The sequence below is a fragment of the Muntiacus reevesi genome, chromosome 7 (genome assembly GCF_963930625.1).
Source record: "Muntiacus reevesi chromosome 7, mMunRee1.1, whole genome shotgun sequence".
NCBI lineage: Eukaryota > Metazoa > Chordata > Mammalia > Artiodactyla > Cervidae > Muntiacus > Muntiacus reevesi.
In genome coordinates this window covers 57,550,849-57,575,242 of record NC_089255.1, presented here as the reverse complement: position 1 = coordinate 57,575,242, position 24,394 = coordinate 57,550,849, and the positions used below count along the sequence as shown (strand labels likewise).

The 24,394-nt window shown below is 36.0% G+C and overlaps 1 protein-coding gene across 2 annotated transcripts in view; it reads right to left on the bottom strand.

The window, feature by feature from the left end:
- Window positions 1–3,032: 3,032 nt before the first annotated feature.
- SPPL2A (signal peptide peptidase like 2A) overlaps window positions 3,033–24,394 on the bottom strand; it is a 51,939-nt gene continuing 30,577 nt past the window's right edge. The window contains exons 9-16 of one of the 2 annotated variants that reach the window (XM_065941892.1): window positions 23,796–23,877; window positions 23,166–23,240; window positions 18,419–18,475; window positions 18,170–18,223; window positions 17,613–17,715; window positions 16,361–16,435; window positions 14,774–14,934; window positions 3,033–5,855 (exon numbers count right to left, since the gene is read on the bottom strand). In XM_065941892.1, coding sequence (XP_065797964.1) covers window positions 5,781–5,855; window positions 14,774–14,934; window positions 16,361–16,435; window positions 17,613–17,715; window positions 18,170–18,223; window positions 18,419–18,475; window positions 23,166–23,240; window positions 23,796–23,877 — 682 coding nt within the window. In that variant the 3' untranslated portion in view covers window positions 3,033–5,780. The remainder of the gene's footprint in view (window positions 5,856–14,773; window positions 14,935–16,360; window positions 16,436–17,612; window positions 17,716–18,169; window positions 18,224–18,418; window positions 18,476–23,165; window positions 23,241–23,795; window positions 23,878–24,394) is intronic. The other variant, XM_065941891.1, reaches the window with a different exon arrangement.

The following is a 24,394-nucleotide window of genomic DNA, read 5'->3' as shown; positions in this document are numbered from 1 at the left end:
CAAGAAATATTGAAAACTTCTGATATTGATTCTAGAGTCTTCATGCAATTATAGAAATGGGAATGAGCTTAAAAAATTAAGTTCTGCTATTTTCAAGCAAAGCAAAATGAATTTCAAGCTAATAAGCATAATTTATAAGGAACATAAATTTTAAAATAAAAAATATGACAACTGGGGAACTTCCCTGACTGTCTAGTGGTTAAGACTCTATGCCCCCCACAGCAAGGGGGACAGGTTCTATCCCTAGTCAGGGAACTAAGATCTGTATGCTGTGTGGTGCGACCAAAAAATCATGATAAAAAATAAATAAAAAACATGACAATTGGTTAAATATGTCTCCCTTTAGTCCCACTATACATTATACAGTTTACAAAGCTTAGTACCCAAAGAAGATGAAAAGAGTATTTTATTAACCTACTATTAGTATGAATACCTATTAAGAGGGGAGTAATTCAGTATTTTTTATGATTTGTATTTTGAATCTTAATAGATGTATATTGTTGGGGTCTGTGCGTGGGTTGGAAAAGAATTTCCAGACATGAGGCAGAATGAGAGGAAAATCAGGTTTATGAGTGAGAGACACTTAGAACAGAGGGCTGGCTCAAGCGAGAGCCGACCCCTTTCACAGGTCAGCAGTCAATTTTTATAGCCTCAAGACAGAAAATTCCTACTGGAAGGGAGGCACTAGGTGATTGGCTAGGATGCTAGAGGGTAGGTCTTTTACCTAGTATGGGGTTAGGGAACCGGCTGGTTTAGATCCTAAGGCTAATGGCAACAGCTGCTATGGGGCTTAGTCACTTCCAGAGACTTTTGTTCTGTGACCCTGGCATGCTGCAGTCCATGGGGTCACAGTCAGACATGACTGAGTGACTGAACTGAACTCAACTGACCTTATAGGGCTCCATATATATACGACGGAAAATGTAAGTGGTACAAGAGTATAGGATGAAAAATAAGTCTCCCTCTCACTGCTGTGCTCAAGCCATCATACTCCCTCTCTTCCTAGAGACAGCCTCTCTTTCCAGTTTCTTACGCATCTTTTCAGGTATATAGGCCTGTGGAATGAAACAAAATCCCTTCCCAGATGACACTAGTGGTAAAGAAACGTGCCTGCCATGGGGGTATAGAGAGACACGGGTTCTATCCCTGACTCAGGAAGATCCCCTGGAGGAGGGCATGGCAACCCACCCCAGTATTCTTGCCTGGAGAATCCCTTGGACAGAGGAACCTGATGGGCTACAGTCCATGGGGGTGGCAAAGAGTCAGACACGACTGAAGCGACTTTAATTCATAGAGGGGATAGGACTTCTTAACATGTGGTCAAGACATATGTATCTGGGCCATCCACACGCGAGTCAAAAAACCAAAAAACAGTACAATGGCAGCAGGAATCTTAGTAACTTGTGAGAATAGCAGCAAAGCTGCAAATGCTAGGGATATTCATTAGAAAGGGTATGATAATTTCTTGGTTTACAAAAAGTCTATACATACATCAATTCAATAAATACTTATTAAGGGTCATTATGTATCGATAGAAATTTCTAGTAAATGATATCTGTGGAATCTAGGTTATGGATAATTTGTCAGAGTTAAAATAACTACACATTTTCATGATTATGATGATATTTATCTTATGTGAACAAGATCTAGTAGCTTTCAGTTCATTTTCATTTATTTTTCAAATGAAAACAAAGTCAAATTTTATTTTAAAATAGAATTTATTGTATACATAGTGAATTCAATACATTAAAAAACTTTTTCTTGTCAGTATTTGCACATAATGAAGAGATTTAAAGCACTGCCAAATTAACACTTCAAAAATTTTTAAATCATGTTCCATAAAAAAATAAAGCCTAGTAGTATTATAAAAGTATTAATTTACACTAACATATCAAAGGGTTAAAAGAAAAGAATTCCACACTCAAAATTTTAAGAAGTAAAAATTCAATCATATATTTTAAAATAGGTTCTCATGTGATAAAAAGACAACAGAAGGTATAAAAGGGGCAAAATCCACCTAATTTATACTGACTTGTCTCACTGGAAAATCCCATAGGCTGACCAGGTAAATTTTAGATATTGAAAAAAAAAATCCATATTCTGAAGGAAAAGCAGTTGTTTATGATATATTTTATGCCTAATTAAAGAAATACATGATGACATTAAATATCCTACATTTTTTCTTTTAGTTGTCCCTTAATTGCCAACAATGTAGGACTATTCTAAAAAATATAGTTTAAAATTTTTTCCCCCAATGAACATTTTCTTAGATACAAAAGCTGTCCTTAATTATGGAAACATTAAACAAGGACATTTATAATCTTTACTGTAATATGGCCACTATAATACTCTTATGATCGAATCACAAGTACCACGTAATTTCTTTCAAATTCCAAAATGTTCAGTAATTTGATTCAGATCTCCTGAATATACAGAGTATCTTTCTTGCAGGAAGCATAAAATGATTTTTGTTCAGGATTTTGATTTTATTTTCACTACCCTCCCCGACCCCCTTTAGAGTTACCTCTGAGGTAAATAGAGCACTGAAAACATCAACAAATTTTTAAACTGCAAAACTGGCATCATCTTGAATAAATTCAGCATTTTCCCTTGTTAATGGGAAAATACAAAGCCTTCAAACTAGTATAATCCACTAGTTTGAAAAGCAATTTCTATTTTTGAAGTCTCATTAACTGAGATTAGGTTGAAATTTTAGAGACAAATCTTAAATAAATTAGTTCAAATATGAAAATAAATTTTGCTTATACCTAAGGCAGAAATTGGGCTTTCCAGGTGGCGCTAGTGGTAAAGAACCTGCCTGCTGATGCAGGATACACAAGAAACGCAGGCTTGATCCCTGGGTCGGGAAGATCCCCTGGAGGAGAGCATGGCAACCCACTCCAGTATTCTTGCCTGGAGAATCCCATGGACAGAGGAGCCTGGTGGGCTATGGCCCATAGGGTTGCAGAGTCAGACATGACTGAAGTGACTTAGCACGTACGCACACAAGGCAGAAATTAAAAGAGCAAAGGAAAACTGAAAAGCTCATTTGTATTTACTACAAATGTACCATTTCATCAAAATCTCTATGAACATGTAACTAAAATCAGTGAATGCCAACAGAAGAGTTAAAACTTTCTTCCTTCAAAAGAAAAGTAAATCGCTGAGTCTACAAATAAGATATCGCTAATCTAAAAAGAATCTACAAGCTAGAAGAAAACAATGTAGCAGAATTTCAAAGTCTTTTCCCACAAAACTCATGTTTACCTTTGTTGAACTGAAGTAAAAATCATCTACTTTTACAGTTTGAGAAAAAATGATACAGTCTTCTAAAGGCAAACTTTCATCTTTCCTATCCTCTGTTCAAATTTTGATTCCCCAAATAAAATATTTCTGCACTTTACTGTAATTTTTATAAATATTTTCAGTTCAGTTGCTAGAAGGATTAAGTAATACAAAGTTGACACTGAAGACAAAGAAACTCAAGGAATTTCACTTTTTGTTTTTTCTATTTAATCAGTAAGATTTAAATAGCAAACTAGAACAAGATTTTATCTTCTTACTAGTGGTTGGATAAAGTAGAATTTGTATCAAAGAACTAAAATTCCAGTTTTCTAAGTATAAAATTTTCTGTAAACAGACTTTTGAACTCTGTGGGAGAAGGTGAGGGTGGGATGTTTCAAAAGAACAGCATGTATATTATCTATGGTGAAACAGATCACTAGCCCAGGTGAGATGCATGAGACAAGTGCTCAGGCCTGGTGCACTGGGAGGACCCAGAGGAGTCGGGTGGAGAGGGAGGTGGGAGGGGGGATCGGGATGGGGAATACGTGTAACTCTATGGCTTATTCGTGTCAATGTATGACAAAACCCACTGAAATGTTGTGAAGTAATTGGCCTCCAACTAATAAAATAAAATTAAAAAAAAAAAAAGATATAATGAAAAAAAAAAATTTCTGTAGCATTCTTCATAAAATGTGGTCGAAGTTTTTGAATATCCTAAAGCTGGAATAAGAGTGCAGATAACTTTACTTAAGAAACCTGTATTTTTGGCAAACATTTTATTGATATTATAAATGAAAATATAGTTGGGAGCTTTCACCTGGCACTTAATCTGTTCTCTCTATCTGAGTCTGCCAAATAAATTAGATTCTTTGGAAAAAAGTCAAACTTGATATTATGGAGACAAAATCAACATGAACTCTTACTTGTCAGATAGTTATCTGTCATTTATTTGTCATAAACCAAGTGACCCATAAGTCTATTAAGTAGAAAGAAGGGCTGTCAAGGGAGCTTCTATATCTGTAAATTACTCAGTAACTTAACAATCTGGGAAGATATCAATGAATCAAAAGCATCTAATTCCCTCAAATGTTAAACTTAGGTCAAACATCAAAGGTTTGATCCATTTTTGAAAGGCATTAACTTTATCTTTTAATCAGTTAAACTGGCCTTAGAATGAAAAATCGTAGATGTGTTCACAAATCTTATACATTATTTACAGAGAAATACAAAATCTTGCTATCTTTGCAATCACTTTTCATTTGGGGATTTCTTAAGAGCAATTTGACCTATGACTCGCAGGATAATGGTCAAGTTCACATATGAGATTGAACAAAGAAAGAAAATTTTTTCAAGTTGGAAGGTAGCAGAGTGATTACTTGGTCTAACAAACTCATTTTGCAGATGAGAAAACTGAGATACAACTGCATTGAGCTAATAAAATTTACTCAAATTTTGTTATTAAATTGAGACTAACACCCAGTATCTTGTCTTCTGTCTCCAATTCTTTCCTCTGAAGCACAGTTTGTATATTAGTAAACCATGCTTCACCCAAATTTTAAAAAGCTAACAGTGGTCTTCTATGGGGAAAGGAGTAGGAATTGGTGGGGAGGGGAGACAGAGGAAGGGATTATTAGAGGTGTTAATACTCAAGCAATGAGTCATATGTATTAATATATAATTTTCTAAGAAAAATAATTTTTACAAAATATTAAGTCTTAACATTAGCAGATCCAAACTTCAGAGATCAGAAATACCACAGTGGAATTACAGGTTAGTTTAGAAATTTAAGCTACATCTTCAAGGAAACAGAAGACCACTGAAAAATGTGGATTTCAATTTTTGTTTCCTTTCAAATGACTAGTTTTATATGTTTCTCTATAAATGGAAAAATATTCTAATATAACACATATGCAATCTGAAGTAATTTCGGTTCTCAAGTTTAAAAAAGGATTGGGATTTTTTAAAACTTATGCTACAAAAATACACTTTTATCTGTATTCCCAATATCATGTATTTCTAACCTCTGCAGTGATAAAAGGTCCAAAATTCCACTGCTGAACTGCCTTCTTGAATGATCTTAAACAGTTAGTTCTATAGATCATAAAGTCTGCATAATTCTTTACAGTAAAATATGCTCGGAAATTCACTTTGACAAATACTTTTATCTATCATTAGAGTTGAAAGAAACAGACTTTAGTAAGACAAGTACAGGGGTGGCTGAAGAGTTTTTTTTTTATAAAAATATACTATATATAATACATCCTGAAAATTACACAGACCATATGCTTTTATTTAATGTGAAGGCACAACTTTAACGTAGTTAAAAGCAATTGTATTTTAATTATCATGTAATTGTCAGTACCAGCTCTTACAGATACATATTTGCAAGCATATCATTGAAGTTTCTTTCAGATTGTCAATTCAAAAGTCAATTTAAAAAGTCAAACTCTATTTGTAGAAAATCAATTGACACATTATTGCACGTCCACATAATATTATTGTTGGACAATCTGTTCACCAGCAGTCCCAGGGTTTTCTTCATTTGTTGCAGAGTCCAGATGGTCCATCATCTAGGCATAAATAAAAGATGTTAGGAAATGTAAATTTTCAACTTGCCCCCAGTCACTAATTTGGCAAAAGGACTCTGAGTTTTTAAAAAAAAAAAAAAGACACAGAGTGTTCCACTGAACCGAGCACTCCTTTTGGAGCAATGTACTATTTCTACAGCCACATTCCTCAGGACATGCTCAGGGTGACAACTCCTTCAGGAAGCCTAATCATTGGACTCAGGGCCAATCTGATAAGTGCTTTCTCTGGATCTTCCACTCCTTCCATCTCCCAATATGAATATCGCCCTGTGTGGCAGTGGAGACTCCACCACAAGATATTCCTGATGCTTATTTCAAGCAGTGTCCACTCCTGGAGGTAGAAAACTAAAACTAGCTCCACAAATCACTATGCTGGTTCAGGGACAGTGTAACCTGGTTGATGCCTTGAATACTGACCTTAGGATAATTTAAAAATGACATATGAAATTTTTAAAAGACTGTATGAAAAAAATTTCTACTAAGAACAAAGAAATTAAAAGTACTTAAAGGTCAAATGATATCTAAAAACAAAATCAAGAATAATACATTTGCTATAGACTATTTTTAGCAGAATTACCAGTTAAAACTTTTCTCAAATGATCACTTCAACTCTTCGCATATTCTCATAAAAATCTTTTCATATTTGGGAATAAAGGAAGAAACTGCTTAAATATTTTCAGTGTTTTTACCCTGTTCTTCATATAAAACTACCTAAAAATAGAAAAAAAAAACAACTTCATGTCTTTCTGAAGACTGTCAAAGATTTTTAGATTAGTGATTAAATTTAAATACTGGATTTAGAAAAGGCAGAGGAACCAGAGATCAAATTGCTGGATCATTGAAAAAGCAAGCAATTTCCAGAAAAACATCTACTTCTGCTTTATTGACTATGCGAAAGCCTTTGATTGTGTGGATCACAACAAACTGTGGAAAATTCTTCAAGAGATGGGAATACTAGACCACCTGACCTGCCTCCTGAGAAATCTGTATGCAGGTCAAGAAGTAACAGTTAGAACTGGACATGGAATGAAAGACTGGTTCCAAATCGGGAAAGGAGTACGTCAAGGCTGTGTATTGTCACCCTGCTTACTTAACCTATATGCAGAGTACATCATGAGAAATGCCAGGCTGGATGAAGCACAAGCTGGAATCAAGACTGCCAGGAGAAATATCGACCTCAGATATGCAGATGACACCACCCCTATGGCAGAAAGCAAATAAGAATTAAAGAGTCTCTTGATGAAATCAAAAGAGGACAGTGAAAAAGTTGGCTTATAGCTCAACATTCAGAAAACGAAGATCATGGCATCCAATCCCATCACTTCATGGCAAATAGATGGGGAAACAATGGAAACAGTGACAGACTTTATTTTCTTGGGCTCCAAAATCACTGCAGATGGTGACTGCAGCTATAAAATTAAAAGACACTTGCTCCTTGGAAGAAAAGCTATGGCCAACCTAGACAGCATATTAAAAAGCAAAGACATTACTTTGCTGACAAAGGTCCGTTTAGTCAAAGCTATGGTTTTTTCAGTAGTCATGTATGATGTGAGAGTTGGAGTATAAAGAAAGCTGAGCGCCGAAGAATTAATCTTTTTGAACTGCAGTGGTGGAGAAGACACTTTAGAGTCTCTTGGACTGCAAGGAGATCCAACCAGTCAATCCTAAAGGCAATCAGCCCTGAATATTCATTGGAAGGACTGATGCTGAAACTGAAACTCCAATACTCTGGCCACCTGATACAAAGAACTCACTCATTGGAAAAGACCCTGATGCTGGGAAAGATTGAAGGAGGGAGGAAAACGGGATAACAATGGATGAGATAGTTGGATGGCATCACCGACTCAATGGACATGAGTTTGAGTAAGCTCCGGGAGTTGGTGATGGACAGGGAAGCCTGGTGTGCTGCAGTCCATGGGGTTGCAAAGAGTCGGACACGACTGAGTGACTCAACTGAACTGATTTACTTTTTCCCTTCTCCTTCATCGAGAAGTAGAAGACAAGCAAGATAAATATTCCTATTTTAAAAATCTGAGTCTAAAAGCTTTAATGTTTTTTGGGAGAGGGAGCAGAGAAAAGAATAATTCCAAATGGGGTCTCTGGAAGTTGCCAGACAAAGAATACAAACATGAGCTGAAGCTTTCAGCTGACAACCGTCTCAAGCGATGGAGTCAGATTATAAAACCCAAACCTGCTTATATTCTATGAATCATTTCAAGCCCCTAAACAATCAGTTTTGTGGTCCTCTATTTGCCAAAGATATCCCTAAGATTATAGTAACTGCATATTCATAGCACTTCTGGAGTGAGGGAGCAAAGCCCAAATCAAGATAGGTAATAGAAAAGATGAAGTTGTTGAAGATCTGATTTTAGTTACAATTTAAATGAGAGGGAAAGGAGAAGCATATAAGATATATTTAGGCCCCCTTTTTCCCAGCAATGTAGACACTCTGGGTGTAAGAGGCTGGAGCTGTGGGGACAGAGAACTGAAGAATGGATGGTGGGGAAACACTCTTCTCCAAGACCTGCCGATCCTGGTAACCGTCACCTAATGAAGTAATAGTCTACACACTCTAAGTTATAATATGCTTCTTCTTTCCTAATCCTTTAGTACCTCACTGGTACTGTAATCTAATTTCTAAATAAAGAGATATTAAAAAAAAAAAACTTGTAAAACCAACTTATTGAGAAGTAATATCTCTACTCTGCATTTATTTTTCATCACTGACTTTTCAATAAAAACAGTACAGAAACAGAAGTGCAAACTTGAAACAGGTTTTTAAAAACACAACAAAAATTAACATAGGCATAAAATTAACTGGCAAAATTCATGTAAGTTGCTTTATCATAATAAATAATTATTTTTTCATAGTAAATAAGCAAGCTCAAGTTAGAAAGATGTCCTCTGAAATTGGGTCAGCTAACCTGGCATTTGCTGATAGTTCTGAACCAATCTCCTGAAACAGACTAATAAAAGTGCTCACGTTGCTGCAGTAACTGGAGAGCAGCTGATACTACAGCAGGGCTGTTCTAAGTATCTCTATATTTTGACTTGTCAGTTACAGCTTGTGACTTCTAAAAATAATTAGAAGCACTAGTGACATTTAACAGAGACAAACTCACTGTTTACTGAATATTAACAAACTGAAAACTTACTTCCCACCCATTGGAGGTTGCTGCATAAATCTAACCTCACTGATTTAGGATTAGAAGCAAAAAAAATTCTCCCCAAACAATTTTCTATTAATTGTTCTATGTGCCAGAATAATTATGCCATGGCTTCAAGTTTCTCTCTAGAGAAAGAACACCTTAACTTTCTCTACACTCACTAGAAAATAAATGAAACTGAACACTGTAGCTCTTGAAGCAATCCAGAAAAAAAAAGTTCATAAAAAATAGAGGGTAAGTAGCTTTTAGCTATAGGAAAGAATATAAAATTAAGATTTCCAAAGTAGTAGTATATTAGTGAAATCCTATAGAAAAACATTACTTCCCTTGATTAGAGAAATTCATGGAAGGGCTAAAAGACTTTAAGTAAAATACTAAAGTATTTCTATGAAGTCTCTAAGTTTCAGTAATGAAAGAGGTATAATTTGACTTTTGAAAACAACGTAAAAAGGTCATCAGGGCTAGCCGTGAATTAAAAATTTCCAGTGGAAAGTCCTGCTTTCTGCTACTCTTACACTCAGCTCTAATATCAGGGATTAGAACGAACCAAATGATAGCGGCATAAACAAACATGCCACCACCTAAGACTCTGGTTTTAATTTGTGTTACTTACTTTACATTTGATTCTTTGAAACAGCAGCCAGAACTTTTGGCACTGGCAAAATGGTTCTATATAAAGACTGTAGAGATATAGAAGTCTAGTTCAGTATTTAAAAAGTGCCATACTTTTACACCTTGTAACAATTCTGGCAATTTTTTGAAGACTGCTAAAACACAATCCAAAAATTTATACACACACACAAAAGTGATTAAAAAGGTCAGTGGATTAAGGACTGAACATTCCAATTACTTTGCATGAATAATACCAATAAACATAGACTGAGAATTTACAGTGTGTAAAACAGTGTTATCAGCACTGTGGGTTCCTAACATCTAGGAGGTAATTAGTGAGGCTGTGCGTGCTCAGTCATGTCCGATTCTCTGTGACACTATGGACTGTAGTCCACCAGGCTCCTCTGTCCATGGGATTTTCCAGGCAAAAATACTGGAATGGGTTGCCATTTCCTACTTCAGGAAATCTTCCTGACCCAGGGGAACAACCCATGTCTCACGTCATCGTTAGCAGGCAGTTTCTTTACCACTAGTGTTACCTGGGGAGGCATTCCTTCATAAGTATCTACACTACAAGGCAGATGTTAATAAGTATTTAACATCAAAGTCTAAAGAAAGTATGGGGAAAGGTGCACTTAATTTCAAATGGAGAACTCCTGGGTATCTGCTTAGAAATGGCAGATTTTGAGCTGGGAGTTATATAAGAGATACTCTGGGAACAGACAATGGAGGTAGGGGAGAAGAGTGAACTGTTAGCCAAAGAGATGAACCAGTAACTACCTGAGGGTTGTTTTCAGGGCTGACCCACAGGTCTCTCCTACACTAAGTTCCGACATAGCCTGCCTTTATTTTATTTACCAGACTTGTTGAGGTTCCCTGTTCTACTTCCAAAGCCTCTACCAGCTTTATCTGATTTCAACATCCACTTGCCTTTCAAGGCCTTGGGCTAATTGATCTCTTTAGATTAGATTCTCCTACCTGCCTGTAGATCCAACCTCACTTGATGAATGAGGAATCTTTAGAGATTAACTTGTCAGAACTGATGCCAAAGTATATCATAATACTGTCTCCCACAAATAACAACATTCAAGCTAAATTAACTTGGACCTTAAAGGTTAGACAAAAGAAATGAGAGGTTTCCTTTTTCACATTAACAGAAGGCATCACATTCTATAACTTTTATTAAGGCTGTGTGTGTGTGGTTTCTGACTTTATGTGACTTTATAGACAGTAGCCCACCAGGTTCCTCTGTCTGTGGAATTCTCCAGGCAAGAATACTGGAATGGGCAGTCATTCCCTTCTTCACACAATCTTCCCGACCCAGGGATCAAACCTGGGTCTCCTGCATTGCAGGCAGATTCTTTACCATCTGAGCCATGAGGGAAGCTCTAGTTGTAGGGAAAAATAGACTATCTCCTGGTAGCAGTTTATAATATTCTGCAACTAGCTCGCCTAAAAGTTCAGCTAATGTCCATTCATAATATTTTAAAATTTAGTGCACTAAGGGAAAATGACCATGTTTAACAAAATCTTTTCTCTGAGGCTTGTGATGGCCTTTCACAAGTAAGTTAAGAAAGCATATTTAACAAATATCCAAAGTTTTAATATTCAAAACAGGAAAATGGAAATCAGTTAATGAAGAGAAAGATGATCACCAAAGCAACAAATTAACCCAAACAAAAAAACTCAATTCATACAAATAATAATAGCAAATACATTTATAGTGCTAATGATGTGCCATATATTGTGCTAAGCAGTTTGAATCTGTTACAACAACTCTGTGAGGTAGGCTGATTCCCGTCCCATCTTACATTGGAGGAAACTGAGGCACTGAGAAGTTAAGTAACTTCTTGCCTAATGTCACATTACTAATAATTAACAAAACTTCAAACTTAGGTGGTCTGGCACCAGACTCCACACTGTTTATTACTATGTGGTATTTGAATTCTGAATGTCTTACCTAATGAAATTATGATGTGTGTGCGTGTGTGTTAGTCGCTCAGTCATGTCCAGCTCTTCACAACCTCATGGACTGTAGCCCACCAGGTTCCTCTGTCCATGGGATTCTCCAGGCAAGAATACTAGAGTGGGATGCTATTTCCTTCTCCAATGAAATTATGATACCACACTACAAGTGAGAAGTGTATAACCAAAACTGTCCTAACTTTTCAGACTCTTTAAAATGGATTTTCCTACAATCAATTCTTTTAGTTAGCTTCTGTGTCTTACAGTTAAGGCCCTGGAGCCCACGGTTACTACGGCTTTGGGTCTAGCTCCAATGATCTTAAACTTTATAGTAGCTGCTATGAACGGAGAAGGCAACGGCAACCTACTCCAGTGTTTTTGCCTGGGAAATCCCACGGACGGGGGAGCCTGGTGGGCTGCCGTCTATGGGGTCGCACAGAGTTGGACACGACTGAAGCAACTTAGCAGCAGCAGCAGCTGCTATGAAGTAGAATCATCATTTCAAAGTCATGATTTTTTAAGAGTAAAATTCAGATGGTCCAGGGCAGAGCACTTATTCATAGGGAATATAAATGCATCCCTTAGTTGAAATCCATTCTTACCTAGCATCTCCTTTCTCCTCAATAAACAGCAAAGAAAGAGAAAGGAGGAAAGCTGCTTATAATAAACCACCACACCCTTAAAGCTGTACTAAAGGAGAAAGAAAAATTCACAAGTAAAAATGAAATACTGGTGATGAAAATAACAGCAAACATACTTAATTCCATAAGACAGTAGCATGTGCTCTCACTAGCTGTCCCGAATTTAAACGCTAACTTAAAAAAGACTTAATGCCAACCCTAAACAGTTCCCCTGTGTTGATCCTCCTCCTCCTCCTCCTGTAAGCGCCCCTAAAAGTAGAAGTATCTCAGTCACAGTTCTGTCCTGAGTCTTTTCTTCTGCCTCTACATTCTCACTCACTCAGAGTATGCTAGGAAAACTCCCAAATTTCTGTCTCTAGTTAAGCCTATCTCCTGCATATCAGATGTTTATTCAACTGCTGATTTCTCTCTTCCTGGTAGTCCTCTAGGTATTTTGAAATTTCCAACACTGAATTCATCATCTTATCTCAAATCTGTTGCCCTTCTTAATCTCAGTGAATGGTATCACTATCTACCCACTCAGTCACTCAAGCCAAAAACCCTCGATTCTACTTTCTTCTCTTCTCCCTAACTGAATCTATCACCAGGTCGCATTTATTAGGCTTCTAAATTTCTCTTGACTTTGTTCACTTCTCTCAGTCTGAGTACCGTGTTAATTCTGGCTACTACAGCTTCTCATTTTAATAGCTGCCTCAAGTTTTGCCTTCTTTCAATCCATTTTCTAGATTTCTTAAAACTCTTAAATGGTCTCCAATGTTCTTAGGAGAGGGTCCAAGCTCTTTAATGTGGCTTGTAAGTTCACACAGTCTCTTTCCCTTGCTTCCTTCTCCAGTCTTCATTTCCTGCACTCCCCTATTCTTATTCAATAGGATGGCCATGCTAACCATCATGTGGTTCCTAAATCTGTCAAAACTCTTCCCTCTGAGCCTTTGAAGTCATGGTTCTTTCAACATGGAACACAAGGCTCAGTCTTAAAGCTTCAACATAAACTTAACATTCTTTTAAGAAGTCTTCCTTGCCCACATCACCTTTGACTGTCTCAAAACCATAAGCACTGGTGTCCCACCTCTAGTCTTCAAGGCACCCTGCCATAACTAATGCATTCATCACACTTTATTGTTAGTGACTCTATCTGTATCCTCCAAGAGACTCTAACTTTCAAGAGGCTATGAGAGTAGGCTTGTTTCTAACTTGCTCATCTTTTATCATCAGCACCTAAAATAGTATCTGGCTCAATAAACATTTGCTAAATGAAGAAACAGATAACTATTTTTTAAAAAAATGATGACAAACAGCACCTCTTCGGATATGACTTTCAAAACTAGTATTAGAGTTTGTGCTGTAGGACATACTTTTACTTTGAAAAAAATCTATAAAACATTCCATGTGAGTGTCATCTTCATGGAAGTTACAAGCTACCCTATTAGTTGAGTCAAGGACCTTGTGGCCACAAACTAATTCTATGTGTATAAATACAAGTTGAGAAGCTGGAATTGGGAGGTAGGAAGGGCAGGTATTCTAATCTCAAAGAAATTGCAAGACTTATCCCAAAGAATTCTAGGCTGGTGCTTTTTTCCATTCTGTTAATAGTAGTCTAACTTAATGTGCGAATCACCTCTTGTTAAATAAAGAGGACACTAGAACCAACCACAAAATGGATATGAACTTTGAACTGTTTGTCTACTAACAGAATTACAGCTATCTACCCAAAGTATCTTTAGTTTTGTTCATGCGATCACTGAAACAAAAGCATGAGAGTGGATGTTGGAACATAGTTTGCTGTAATAGGGCAAAGCAGAGTTAACTGCCTCATGAAGGAATCAATGCCATGACCCTGACCTCAACAGGCTAGTTTCCCAACTCTCTTTAATTTCAATGCAAACAAACAAACTTTAGAGGAATACCGATAACATTTAGGAAAAGAACAAAGGGCTTTAACTTCAATGAAGAAACAACTCAAACATCATAGATTCTGCTACCTGGATATTCTCTGTTGTAGGAATTTTACAGAAAAGGCAGCCTTGATCCGTTTAAACCTGAAATGAGTGCCCACTTTCATTTGGTTGGGCCCATTTAGATGCTGGAGAGAGTATACTTTTTATCTGCAAAACCTGAGGACTCTTACTATAAATAGCTAGTGGTGTCAGCATCAAAATTTAGTATTTAAACATGGCTCTTATCTTTCATGAAGTCGACTTTTGTGTAGATTCTGAAAAGTCATGTTGAAAGGCTGTTTTGATTTTCCCTGATGCCCTCCCATACTTCTTGGTACTTTTATCTTGAGTCACCAGAATTTTGGCATCAGATTGCAGTGAGGATGAGAAGTGATGATGCAGCAGGTGACAAGTAAGGGGGTAGTGATGGAAAAAAACTTAGGACACCCTGATAAATTCAAGGCAACTTTTAGGCATGTAAAAGCTTTGAGAATAAATATATAAAGCTTTGATATATACAAGTAGTTCCCAACCAAAGTTAGGCAATGTCATAACTTGGTAAGCAAGATATAAGCACATACCTGATAGCTGCTACCTTTCCAGAACTTTTTCATTTCCTTTCGTCTCCAGGCAACAAGTGAGGCAGTAATAAGTGTGCAAGGTACTAAATAGAGGAGAGCAGGTTGCCCCTTTTTCATCAGCACCAGAACAACAAATGTAAGAATCATGCCAATGGCATAGGCTGCAAGAATATCAAGTATCAGTCATTTTTATGCTATCAAAGGTGGATTTTAATACCCTCACTAAAGTACTGGTTTTCAATATTTCTCAGAATGTTTTTGCCCTATGACTTCTTTTCATAATTTCATTATTATCCTAGAGAGTAGTCAGGAGAGACATTCTACAGAGCTTTTGAAAAATGTGGAAACTGTTTAGTATTTCCACTATAATTAATCATTAATAACATAATTAATCCTTAATCACTGATAATGATTCAAGAAAGTCTCAGTTATCTGCCACTATTAAGGATGTTAAGTTGTTCCACATATTAGATAACTAAAATCTGTGCCTACAGGTACCAAAGGTTGTTTTAAAAAATCTTTCTAATATTGATTATATACTTCCTGGTCATCTTCAACAACTGCATATCAAACTTCATTTGATCTTTTATTAATGACTCTGGGTCTCATTATGAACACTGGATCTCAGACAACTGGAACTCGTAGGGCTTTTACGGACAATGCAGTTCACCTTCTCGTTTTATAGATGATGCAATGGAGGACCAGTGAAGAGAGTTGCCCAAAGTTACAACGGAGGAATACTGAAGTAAAATGAGGCAATGGAGGACCAGTGAAGTTAAGTGAGTTGCCCTAATTTATAGTCTTTTTTTGTCTTTTCACTGAATGTTTTTTTATTCGATCACACTGACTAGTGCTGCACGCTAACATGTTAATGCCTTTAGGGAGTATCATACTTAATGGCCTCAGACTGCTTTTATTATTTCTTTATAATTTTCCCCCCTTTCTTCATCCTTTCACTCATTTAGCTGTTCTTTCTTGCTGTCAGAGTAACTATTTCTAGAAAAACCCTTTTCTAACTACTGATGTACACTTTCAATTTACAAGATTTAATTCCACTGTGGAATTAAAAACCTTTCTAGAACTGTATCTAAACAGCTCTGGTGCAGGCCATTTACCTAAGAATAAAGAATTTTGGTGTATGGATTTTGAGATATATATTTGACATGTTCAGAAGTAGAAAAGTATTTTTTGGCTTATTGCTTGTTCTTGTCTGTTTTCAACAAAAGAAGCAAGACAAGTAACAACTACCTCTGCTGTCCCAGATATTATTGTGCCCGTAAGTTTATTTATATTAATATGCAATTATTACACAGAATTTTTAAAAAACCTAGTATTATACTAGTATCAACTACCTATGTGCCACATGCTCTAGTAAGCTTTTTATGTGTAGAATCTTCTTTCATATATAATTTCCTTTTCAAACATCAAAAACCTTGTGATATAGGGTAGTAAACTATATCTCTTTTTGATGGAAAAAGCATCCTATTAAGTAACGGTGAAGAATTAGAATCCAGGACTCCTTACTTTTAGACCTTTTCCTACAGGTGATACAACTCAATATAACAAAAAGAAAAAACAAAAATTTACCAATTGTGGAGGAAACATAGTATATAGAAGAACCAATCTCAACATCAAATCTTCTACAGTATGCAATCAACAGGCCTAAAGAAAATTTCACATGACAGTCTTAAAATAACAATAGCAATACAAATGCAGTTGTTAACTATGGTAAAAGTACATGTTGCGTTGTATTTAACATTCATTTTTGCGTCATTAGAACATTAAAGTACCTCAAATTCGGACAAAATTTTATATGCTGATTTCTTTAAACTTAATACCATATATTAAGCATTTTCTTAAGCCATTAAACAGTCTTTAAAAACATAATTTTTATTCGCTAGCACATTGTCTTCACCAATTCTATGCTATGTGCTTTTAATAGCACATGGTGTGGGACTGGTAAAGAGACGGGTAAATTTAAAGACATTCAAGAATTTTAAGGTTACTTAATAGAAAGCATTCCCTACTTTACCAATTACGTGAGAGGAGACTCACTGGGCTAAGAGAGCTGCTACACTGGGCTTTGCCATCCAGCTCACATGGCAACGCTATTCGTTTCTCGACCTAGCTTTACTCTGTCAATGGCAGGGCTTTTTCAGAAGAGCCAGTACTCTTTACCTAGGCACAGCCTGTTAGTACACAAGGAGACAGTAAGAAAAGTGAGGAAGGACGCACTACCAGCTGACTGAGAAACATTATTAATCACTTCTATACTATATTATTCCTGGGCTGGGATTAAGTTTATTCTATATGTAGCCCAGTGAGGAATAGGCCAAACTGCAGTAACTGTCAGAGCAGACATTCTAGGAGAAGGCAATCAATTCCACCAAACACTGTATTTTTTTGGTATTATAATGCCCTACAAGCTGTTGTTCTATGGTGTTTTCCTCTTTATCACAACCTTGCTTAGTTTAAATAACTTAATTTAAACAAATAACTATTGTTTAAAAACATAAGTAACAGAAATTATAATATATTTGGCATTATTAAACTCAACTTTTAAAGGGGATTTATGATATACTTTCTTGGTGATCCTAGTTACTTCTTCTAAGGCATTTTTTGAGCCATGGGAGATATACTTTGGTTGTTACTATTTGGGCTTTATCTTCTATCCATCAAAACACTTTTTCTCCATTCCTGTCACTGATCCCAGCTCTAGCATTAGCCAGAAATACTTAAAGAGCAAGTAACTTTTAACATTTGATATCTGATACTGTACATCTGACAATTTTAAATCATCAGTCTACTTTCACTCAAATTGTTACAAACAACTGCTTACCTGGTACAATGATGTCTCCAAAACCCAATATTGAAACTGGCATGAGACACACACTCATTACTGAGAAATAGGCCAGTTTTGGAACCCTGATGACTACTGGTAACTGTAATTACAAAAAAAAAAAAAAGAGAGAGACCACCAATAAACCTCTTAGGAATCTTTACCCATATCTTCAGAAAGGGAAGGATTGATGTTAGAATAACTTAATGTTTTAAAATTAACATTTTAGAAATATGAGGAGGAAAAAAGCTTGAAATCAGAGAACATAAATTAAACATATATATACTCTGAATATATAGAAAGCTTGAAAGACATAGATATGCAGTTATGGAGAAACAAAACCCAACACACACGTGTAGGATTAAGAGTATGAATCCAATATCCCCATATCTAACGTTTTTTTCTTTCCTTTTTACCAAAAATAGAGGACTCAGGCCTTGAAAGAGATTTTTTTTTTTTTTTTTTTTTACAATCTTGATTTTTTTCCCCAAAGAAGAGTCTTGTCTGAGAGGGTATGATTTAAAGTCCAATGAACATATCTGAAATACAATCCTTACTTTCTCATGGGGAGCTGATGGTTGAGCAGTGGCTTCCACCAAGTTTCCATCATTCTAGGATGAAACCCAAGTCAATAGGTATTTAATAATTTAGAATAACTAACAAAAGGGCTATATTTTGTGAGAAACAAAGCTTTACAATAACTTAACATGCACTACATGACCAATGAATTACACCGGAAGGCAAAATTATTAACTGGACACACACAAATACACTGGCAGCCATTTGTACTTAATTGCCACCCCTACCTTTTCATTATTTCCAAAAGGTCCAGCTGCAAGTTCAACCATGATACTCTCACCATTCTAAAATTAAGAAAGGTAAAAGAAATTGTTCAATTACTTAAAGTGAACAATCTGTCAGTATTCATGACCTAGGGCTTCCCAGGTGGCGCTAGTGGTAAAGAGCCTGACTGCCAATGCAGCAGACTTGAGATACATGGGTTTGATGCCTGGGTTGGGAAGATCCCCTGGAGAAGGAAATGGGAACCCACTCCAGTATTCTTGCCTGAGAAATCCCATGGACAGAGGAGCCTGGTGTGCCCCAGTCCTTGGGGTCGCAAAGAGTTGGACATGATTGAACACACATACACACACACATTCATGATCTCCTGCCATGGCTATGGCCTACCATAAGCTGATGGAAAGTCATCTGTAGACTGATTTTTTCCTAAAATGGTCTCTGTAGATAGCAAAAATTGGAGTTATCTAAAACAAATTTCACCTAGCATGCTACTCCACTTTATTAGAACTCAACAAATAAGAGAAACTTACAGATGAACCACACAAAAATTATTCAACTGAAGGTTTGAGCACGGATTTATACTGACAACTAATATCTAGCATTTCCTCTATGGGCTATACATTTTAAGTGCTTTTACTTATGTCATATACTATGTGTCATAGTTATTTTTAGCAATAACAATGAACAGGGACAGAAGAAATACTGAAATTTTCTATATACAGATTTGTAATAAATCGATGACTTTATTTAAATACATATTTAAGCTTCTGTCTACTCACCACAATAACAATGAAGCCAAACTCGAAAAGATCAAGCCCTAAAGAACTTGAGAACATGTTTCTATCCTGACTCTTGTCCAATTTCAGCTTTGCCTGCTCTTAATGCACCAATCAAAGCATTAACCTTAGCAGAATTTTTTCCTTGTGCATGTCTAAGGTCTTTTTATGTGGGCTGTGTGAGAAATTCATTAAAAAGTTCTTTCCTGACAGCAAAGTCTACTGGGGAGAGGGGAAACATTTAGATGGAGCAAGCTAAGACTGTATGAGCACCCATCTTACACTTAAAATAATGCCCCAAACAGGTCATGGGAAGATAAATAAACGCTGAATTTTTGGGAGAATTTGATTGATTAGCTATACTATTTTCCATGGGTGTGGGGAGCATAGAATAAATTACCTGAGTTTACTTTTAAGAGGATTTCACTGATACCTGAGTTGAGTAGAAAAAAGAATAAATTCCTTGGCTACAGAAATCTTTTCCTCATGTTAAGCTTTGGGTTACAGAAGGGTTAAATCACAGGAGCTTATGAAAATAAACTAATATTAAATACAGTTGCTTACAGGAAACTCCTATGATGTGATTCAATTTCCAGATAAAGAGCTTATTTTGGTTCATTTTCAAATTGCTATTTAAAACATTTAACTGAAGACTACTACTGACATCCTCTCAAACATTCAAAGATATCTACCTGAGAAACTACTATTTGCAAGACACTATACCAAGTATGGTGGTAGATGAAGGAAAAAAAAAACCAAGACAGGCTCTTACTACCTGTACTCCTATGGCTACCTGCCCTGCTAACTCATTAAAAATCTACTAATACCAGGGTCAAGAAGATATTTAGAATGTCTACTATTTAATTCTTGAAACTTACAGTGAAAACCACAAAAATCAGAAATCATGTATCTTGATTTTCATTTTGATTTGCCTAACAAACCAAACTGAGAAGACAGTGTTAAGGCAAATCTACAAGAGTGAACTCCAAAGAGCACGTCAATCTTTTCCATTGGATCATATTACTAGAAGTCACACTTCTAGTCAGTGAGATCAAAGATGAAAAAAAAGAAGAAAAATTCCCTAGGCACAGAAGAACGAAGACTCAAAGACATCTTATACTATTACCATATATACCTTTAAAATCCTGACATTTTTTTTTTAAACATTTATTTTTATTTATTTGGCTGCATAGAGCTTTAGTTGTGGCATGTGGGATCTAGTTCCCTGACCAGGGATCGAACCCAGGCCTCCTGCATCAGGAGCGCAGAGTCTCAGCCACTGGACCACCACCAGGGAATTCCCAATCCTGACATTTTTATGTGTACAGAATGGACATAGTTTGCTGGCAGACAAGTTTGGCATTTATAAAGTGATACTAGTGTTAAAACACAATGGAAAATTTATTTTTAGGAAAGAGTTTAGTTATAGCTTTTATGTTCACAGTGCAATGTAAGTGTCATATGGTATAAAAGTGTTAATCACTTAGTCGTGTCCAACTCTTTGCAACCCAATGAACTGTAACCCGTCAGGCTCCTCTGCCCATGGAATTCTCCAGGTGAGAATACTGGAGTGGGTTGCCATTTCCTTCTCCAGGGGATCTTCCCAACCCAGGAATCAAACTTTGGGCTCCTGTATTGCAGGCAGATTCTTTACCGTCTGAACCACCAGGGAAGCCTAAACGGGTAGTCATATGGTGTGACTACCCATTAACCTATGGGAATGGTTTTGTAGAGAGAGTGCTTTACTTTCATTATGAGATCTGTGATGGAGTGACTTATAGAAACATTTTTAAACCAAATAAATTGACACAAGCTAGAACAAGTTTAGACCGAACTTCAAAATATGCTTTAGTAAATTAACAGCTTTTGCTATAATTCATAATACTAGTTCTATGCTTTTTTAGGTTACCATTGCAAATTAAGTCAATGAGCCAGATGGTTCACCATTAAAGCATGAAAAGGTACTGTATTTTGGGACAGTTAATTGCATTTGTTACCTAGTTGCAATTTTAGCTCCCCAATGGGGCATATGTTTGTCTTATGCCATCATAGCCAATATCAGAAATGTAGATATTTCACAGATAGCAGAGGTTAAAGAATAAACGACTAGGGGAAAAAGCAGTCATTATAAAATACTAAATGTATGAAACTGGCAAAGGATAAAAAAATGATATAAAGTTAGAAAGTGAGACTCAAAGCGGGAAAAGTAGAAGAGTTAAGCAATAATTAGTAATATATTCATGAGATAAGAATAGGGACAAGGTAGAAGAATTAAGCAATAATTAATAACACATTCATGTGATAGGAATAGGGACAAGGTAGAAAAACCGGGCCAATAATGAAGGACTACCACACTCACTGAACACCTCTCCCTTTTTCTAAGGACAGCACCATGATTTTATTGAGGAGCTAGTGGTATAGCTGAAACTTGAAACCTAGGAGTTTCAAGTTGTTATGATTCTAACCTCGTGGAAAAAGCCAGTCTGAGACAATGAAAAGGTGGACAGAAGCAGGAAGGAAGAGTATGTGCCCCTGGGTCTAGTTTCTCCTGAGGACAGGCCCTCCCTGGCCTTTGCACGTATTCTGAATAGATGGGACCTCTTTCATATAGAAAAGTTAGGTTGGATTCTGGCAGAAGCAACCAAAAGAATTCTACTGATGGAAACAGAGGATAGAATGCTAGCAATATTCCCTCACTCAAATGATCAGGAAACTGAGGGCTAAGTGACTAGCAGCTCAGGGTTATAGAGTTACAGATCTACACTTTAGGTCTCTAGACTTCCAGTGTTGGGCTCTTTCTTAGTCTCACACTAGGGTTACAGAAATGAAAGAAGCAATGACAGCTTTTCATTCTTTTTTGCTGTCTGTATTATCTACAACAAATATTTATTGTTTTATAAAAGGAAGAAAAGTTACTTTAAAATGTGTAGGAAGAAAACTTACAGACATTCTCATGTTTACATCAATCAGGAAGCTTTTTTTTTTTTTTTTTAGCAAAATGGTGTAAAGGCTTAAAAATATCCTCTATTAAAATATTAAAAGGCCTTTTTTTTTTTTTTTTTTTTAAGGAAATGGCACAGATTTATGCATCCAGTCTAGAATCCATTTCTTTTTTTCCAGGAATCTTCTATAGTCCATTTCAAAACCCCAATGACCTTAGTGAGCAAATTTACAAGGGGAAAAAAAAAATTTAACTACTAGTGACTGGCTTTCTGGCAATCCAACTTGCCATCTCTTAGGACACATCCCACGTTCAAGACAGCTTATGGCAACACACATCTTTGCAGATAGGAAGGTGGTGAAAGACTTCATTTCTACCTCTAAAAACTTCTCTCTGTGGCAGTAGGAGAAATGACAGCCACCCAAAGGCCACCTTCTTCTTTGATCCTTTCATGGATGCACAACCGTCCTACACTAGCTGAGTATATACCTGTGAAACATTAGTGTTAAAATATTGCCCTTGATAAAGACTGGTAAGATGGGGCCAAAGTGCAGAAAGCGACAGTTTTTCCCTCGATTTGTTTCACTGTTAGTGTCACAGTTTTTAAGAGTTCCCGGTGCCACATGACAATCCACAGCTGACGACAAATTCCGCTCAGATGAAACGGAAGTCAAGTAATTCATCCTTCTACAGAGCACATTAGTGATAGCTTAACTGGTTTCACAGGTTTCAAATCCCTAGTGTCCAATGAAAGTCATTAAGAGTTCTCTGGAAAGAAATATGTACAGTTGCTAAAGAGACCATCCAGGGTATCGTCTATAACTATTTCAGTTAGCTTGGTGTCCATGCTTTGCCTATGGCTGTTATTTGGTTCAATGGCAGAATAACGTGATGTAAAAGGCCAATTTTAATGACAATTCTCTTAAGAGAATTAGAACCCAGTCAATGGTAAACATCTGGAAAATCAATACTCTAAGAGCATATTTAAGATTCTAATCTTTTAGTATGTTTCCTATGCATTTAAAAATATCATACCTTTGTGATGAATGGTGTTATGAAAACAAAAAATACATCATAGAGGAGAAGAAGGCCCAGAAGTATCACACATGACTGTTGAAGAAAGAAACAAATTTAAAGGTCAAACTTCTCATATTTAAATTAAGAGATATTATTTTGCAAATTCAAATAAACATGTAACATACATTTAAACACTACTTTTTAAGGCATTTAATGTTTATTACTATTTGTAGTTTTATTCTATAAATCACATTAAAACTTTATCTGCTTCAACCCACTCTTTTAAAAAAGAATCACTGAAGCAAAGAAATGTTCTTCCCTGATTTTAGTCTTGTACGGATTATATGAATTTGGCATAGTATGTGAATGATTAAAAATATTTTATGTTAAAAAAATATTTTATGTAGAAAATCAGTGGTCTCCTGGGTTGGGGATTAGGACTGATTGATAAAGGGCATGATAGAGCTTTTGATGAGGTAAGAAATATTTTATAATAGATTGGGATAGAGGTTACAAAGTTACATATTTGTAAAGTTTTGATAATCTGTACACTTAAAATAGGTGCATTTAATTATATGTAAATTATATCTTAATAAAATTGTTTTAAAAAGAAAGCAATATTTTAGCTAGCAAAGTAGTCTACTTTACCTTGAAGTTGGGTAACTTCAGTGTTTTAATTAAATTCAGACAGAAAGCAATCCCCAAGATATCCTGTAAAATCCAAGCCCACCTAAAATCAAAAGAAATTACTCTATTGTTTTACCCATTTATTTTTAAGTGGAACATTTCAAAAGAAACATATCACTAAAGCAATACTGTTCAATTGCTATGATTTGACTATTCAACTATTAAGTAGCAGTTATAACAACAGAAAAACCTCTTAGTCTTCATATTTTATTGTTCTAGTAGAATAATGAATACTACTGTGCTAAGAAAAAGTTGAAAGCCTGCTTCAGAAGTATATCAGACAAAAGTACATATTTATCCTTAATCTTTGAATTTTACATGTCTCTTTTTAGAAAGGTAGCTCATAACAAAGGATACGATGTTAATATACATCCAGATAGCTAAAGCATAAAGGAAATGAGAGCTACACACCAAACTCTACCAGAAATAATAGCATGAAAAATTACCAACTGATTATCATACTTGGAGCTGCCTACAATTGTATGAACTTTGCTCCCAAATTTTGGGCCATTACATCTTTGGGGGTTTTAATAATTTTATTAATAAACTGTTAAAATTAT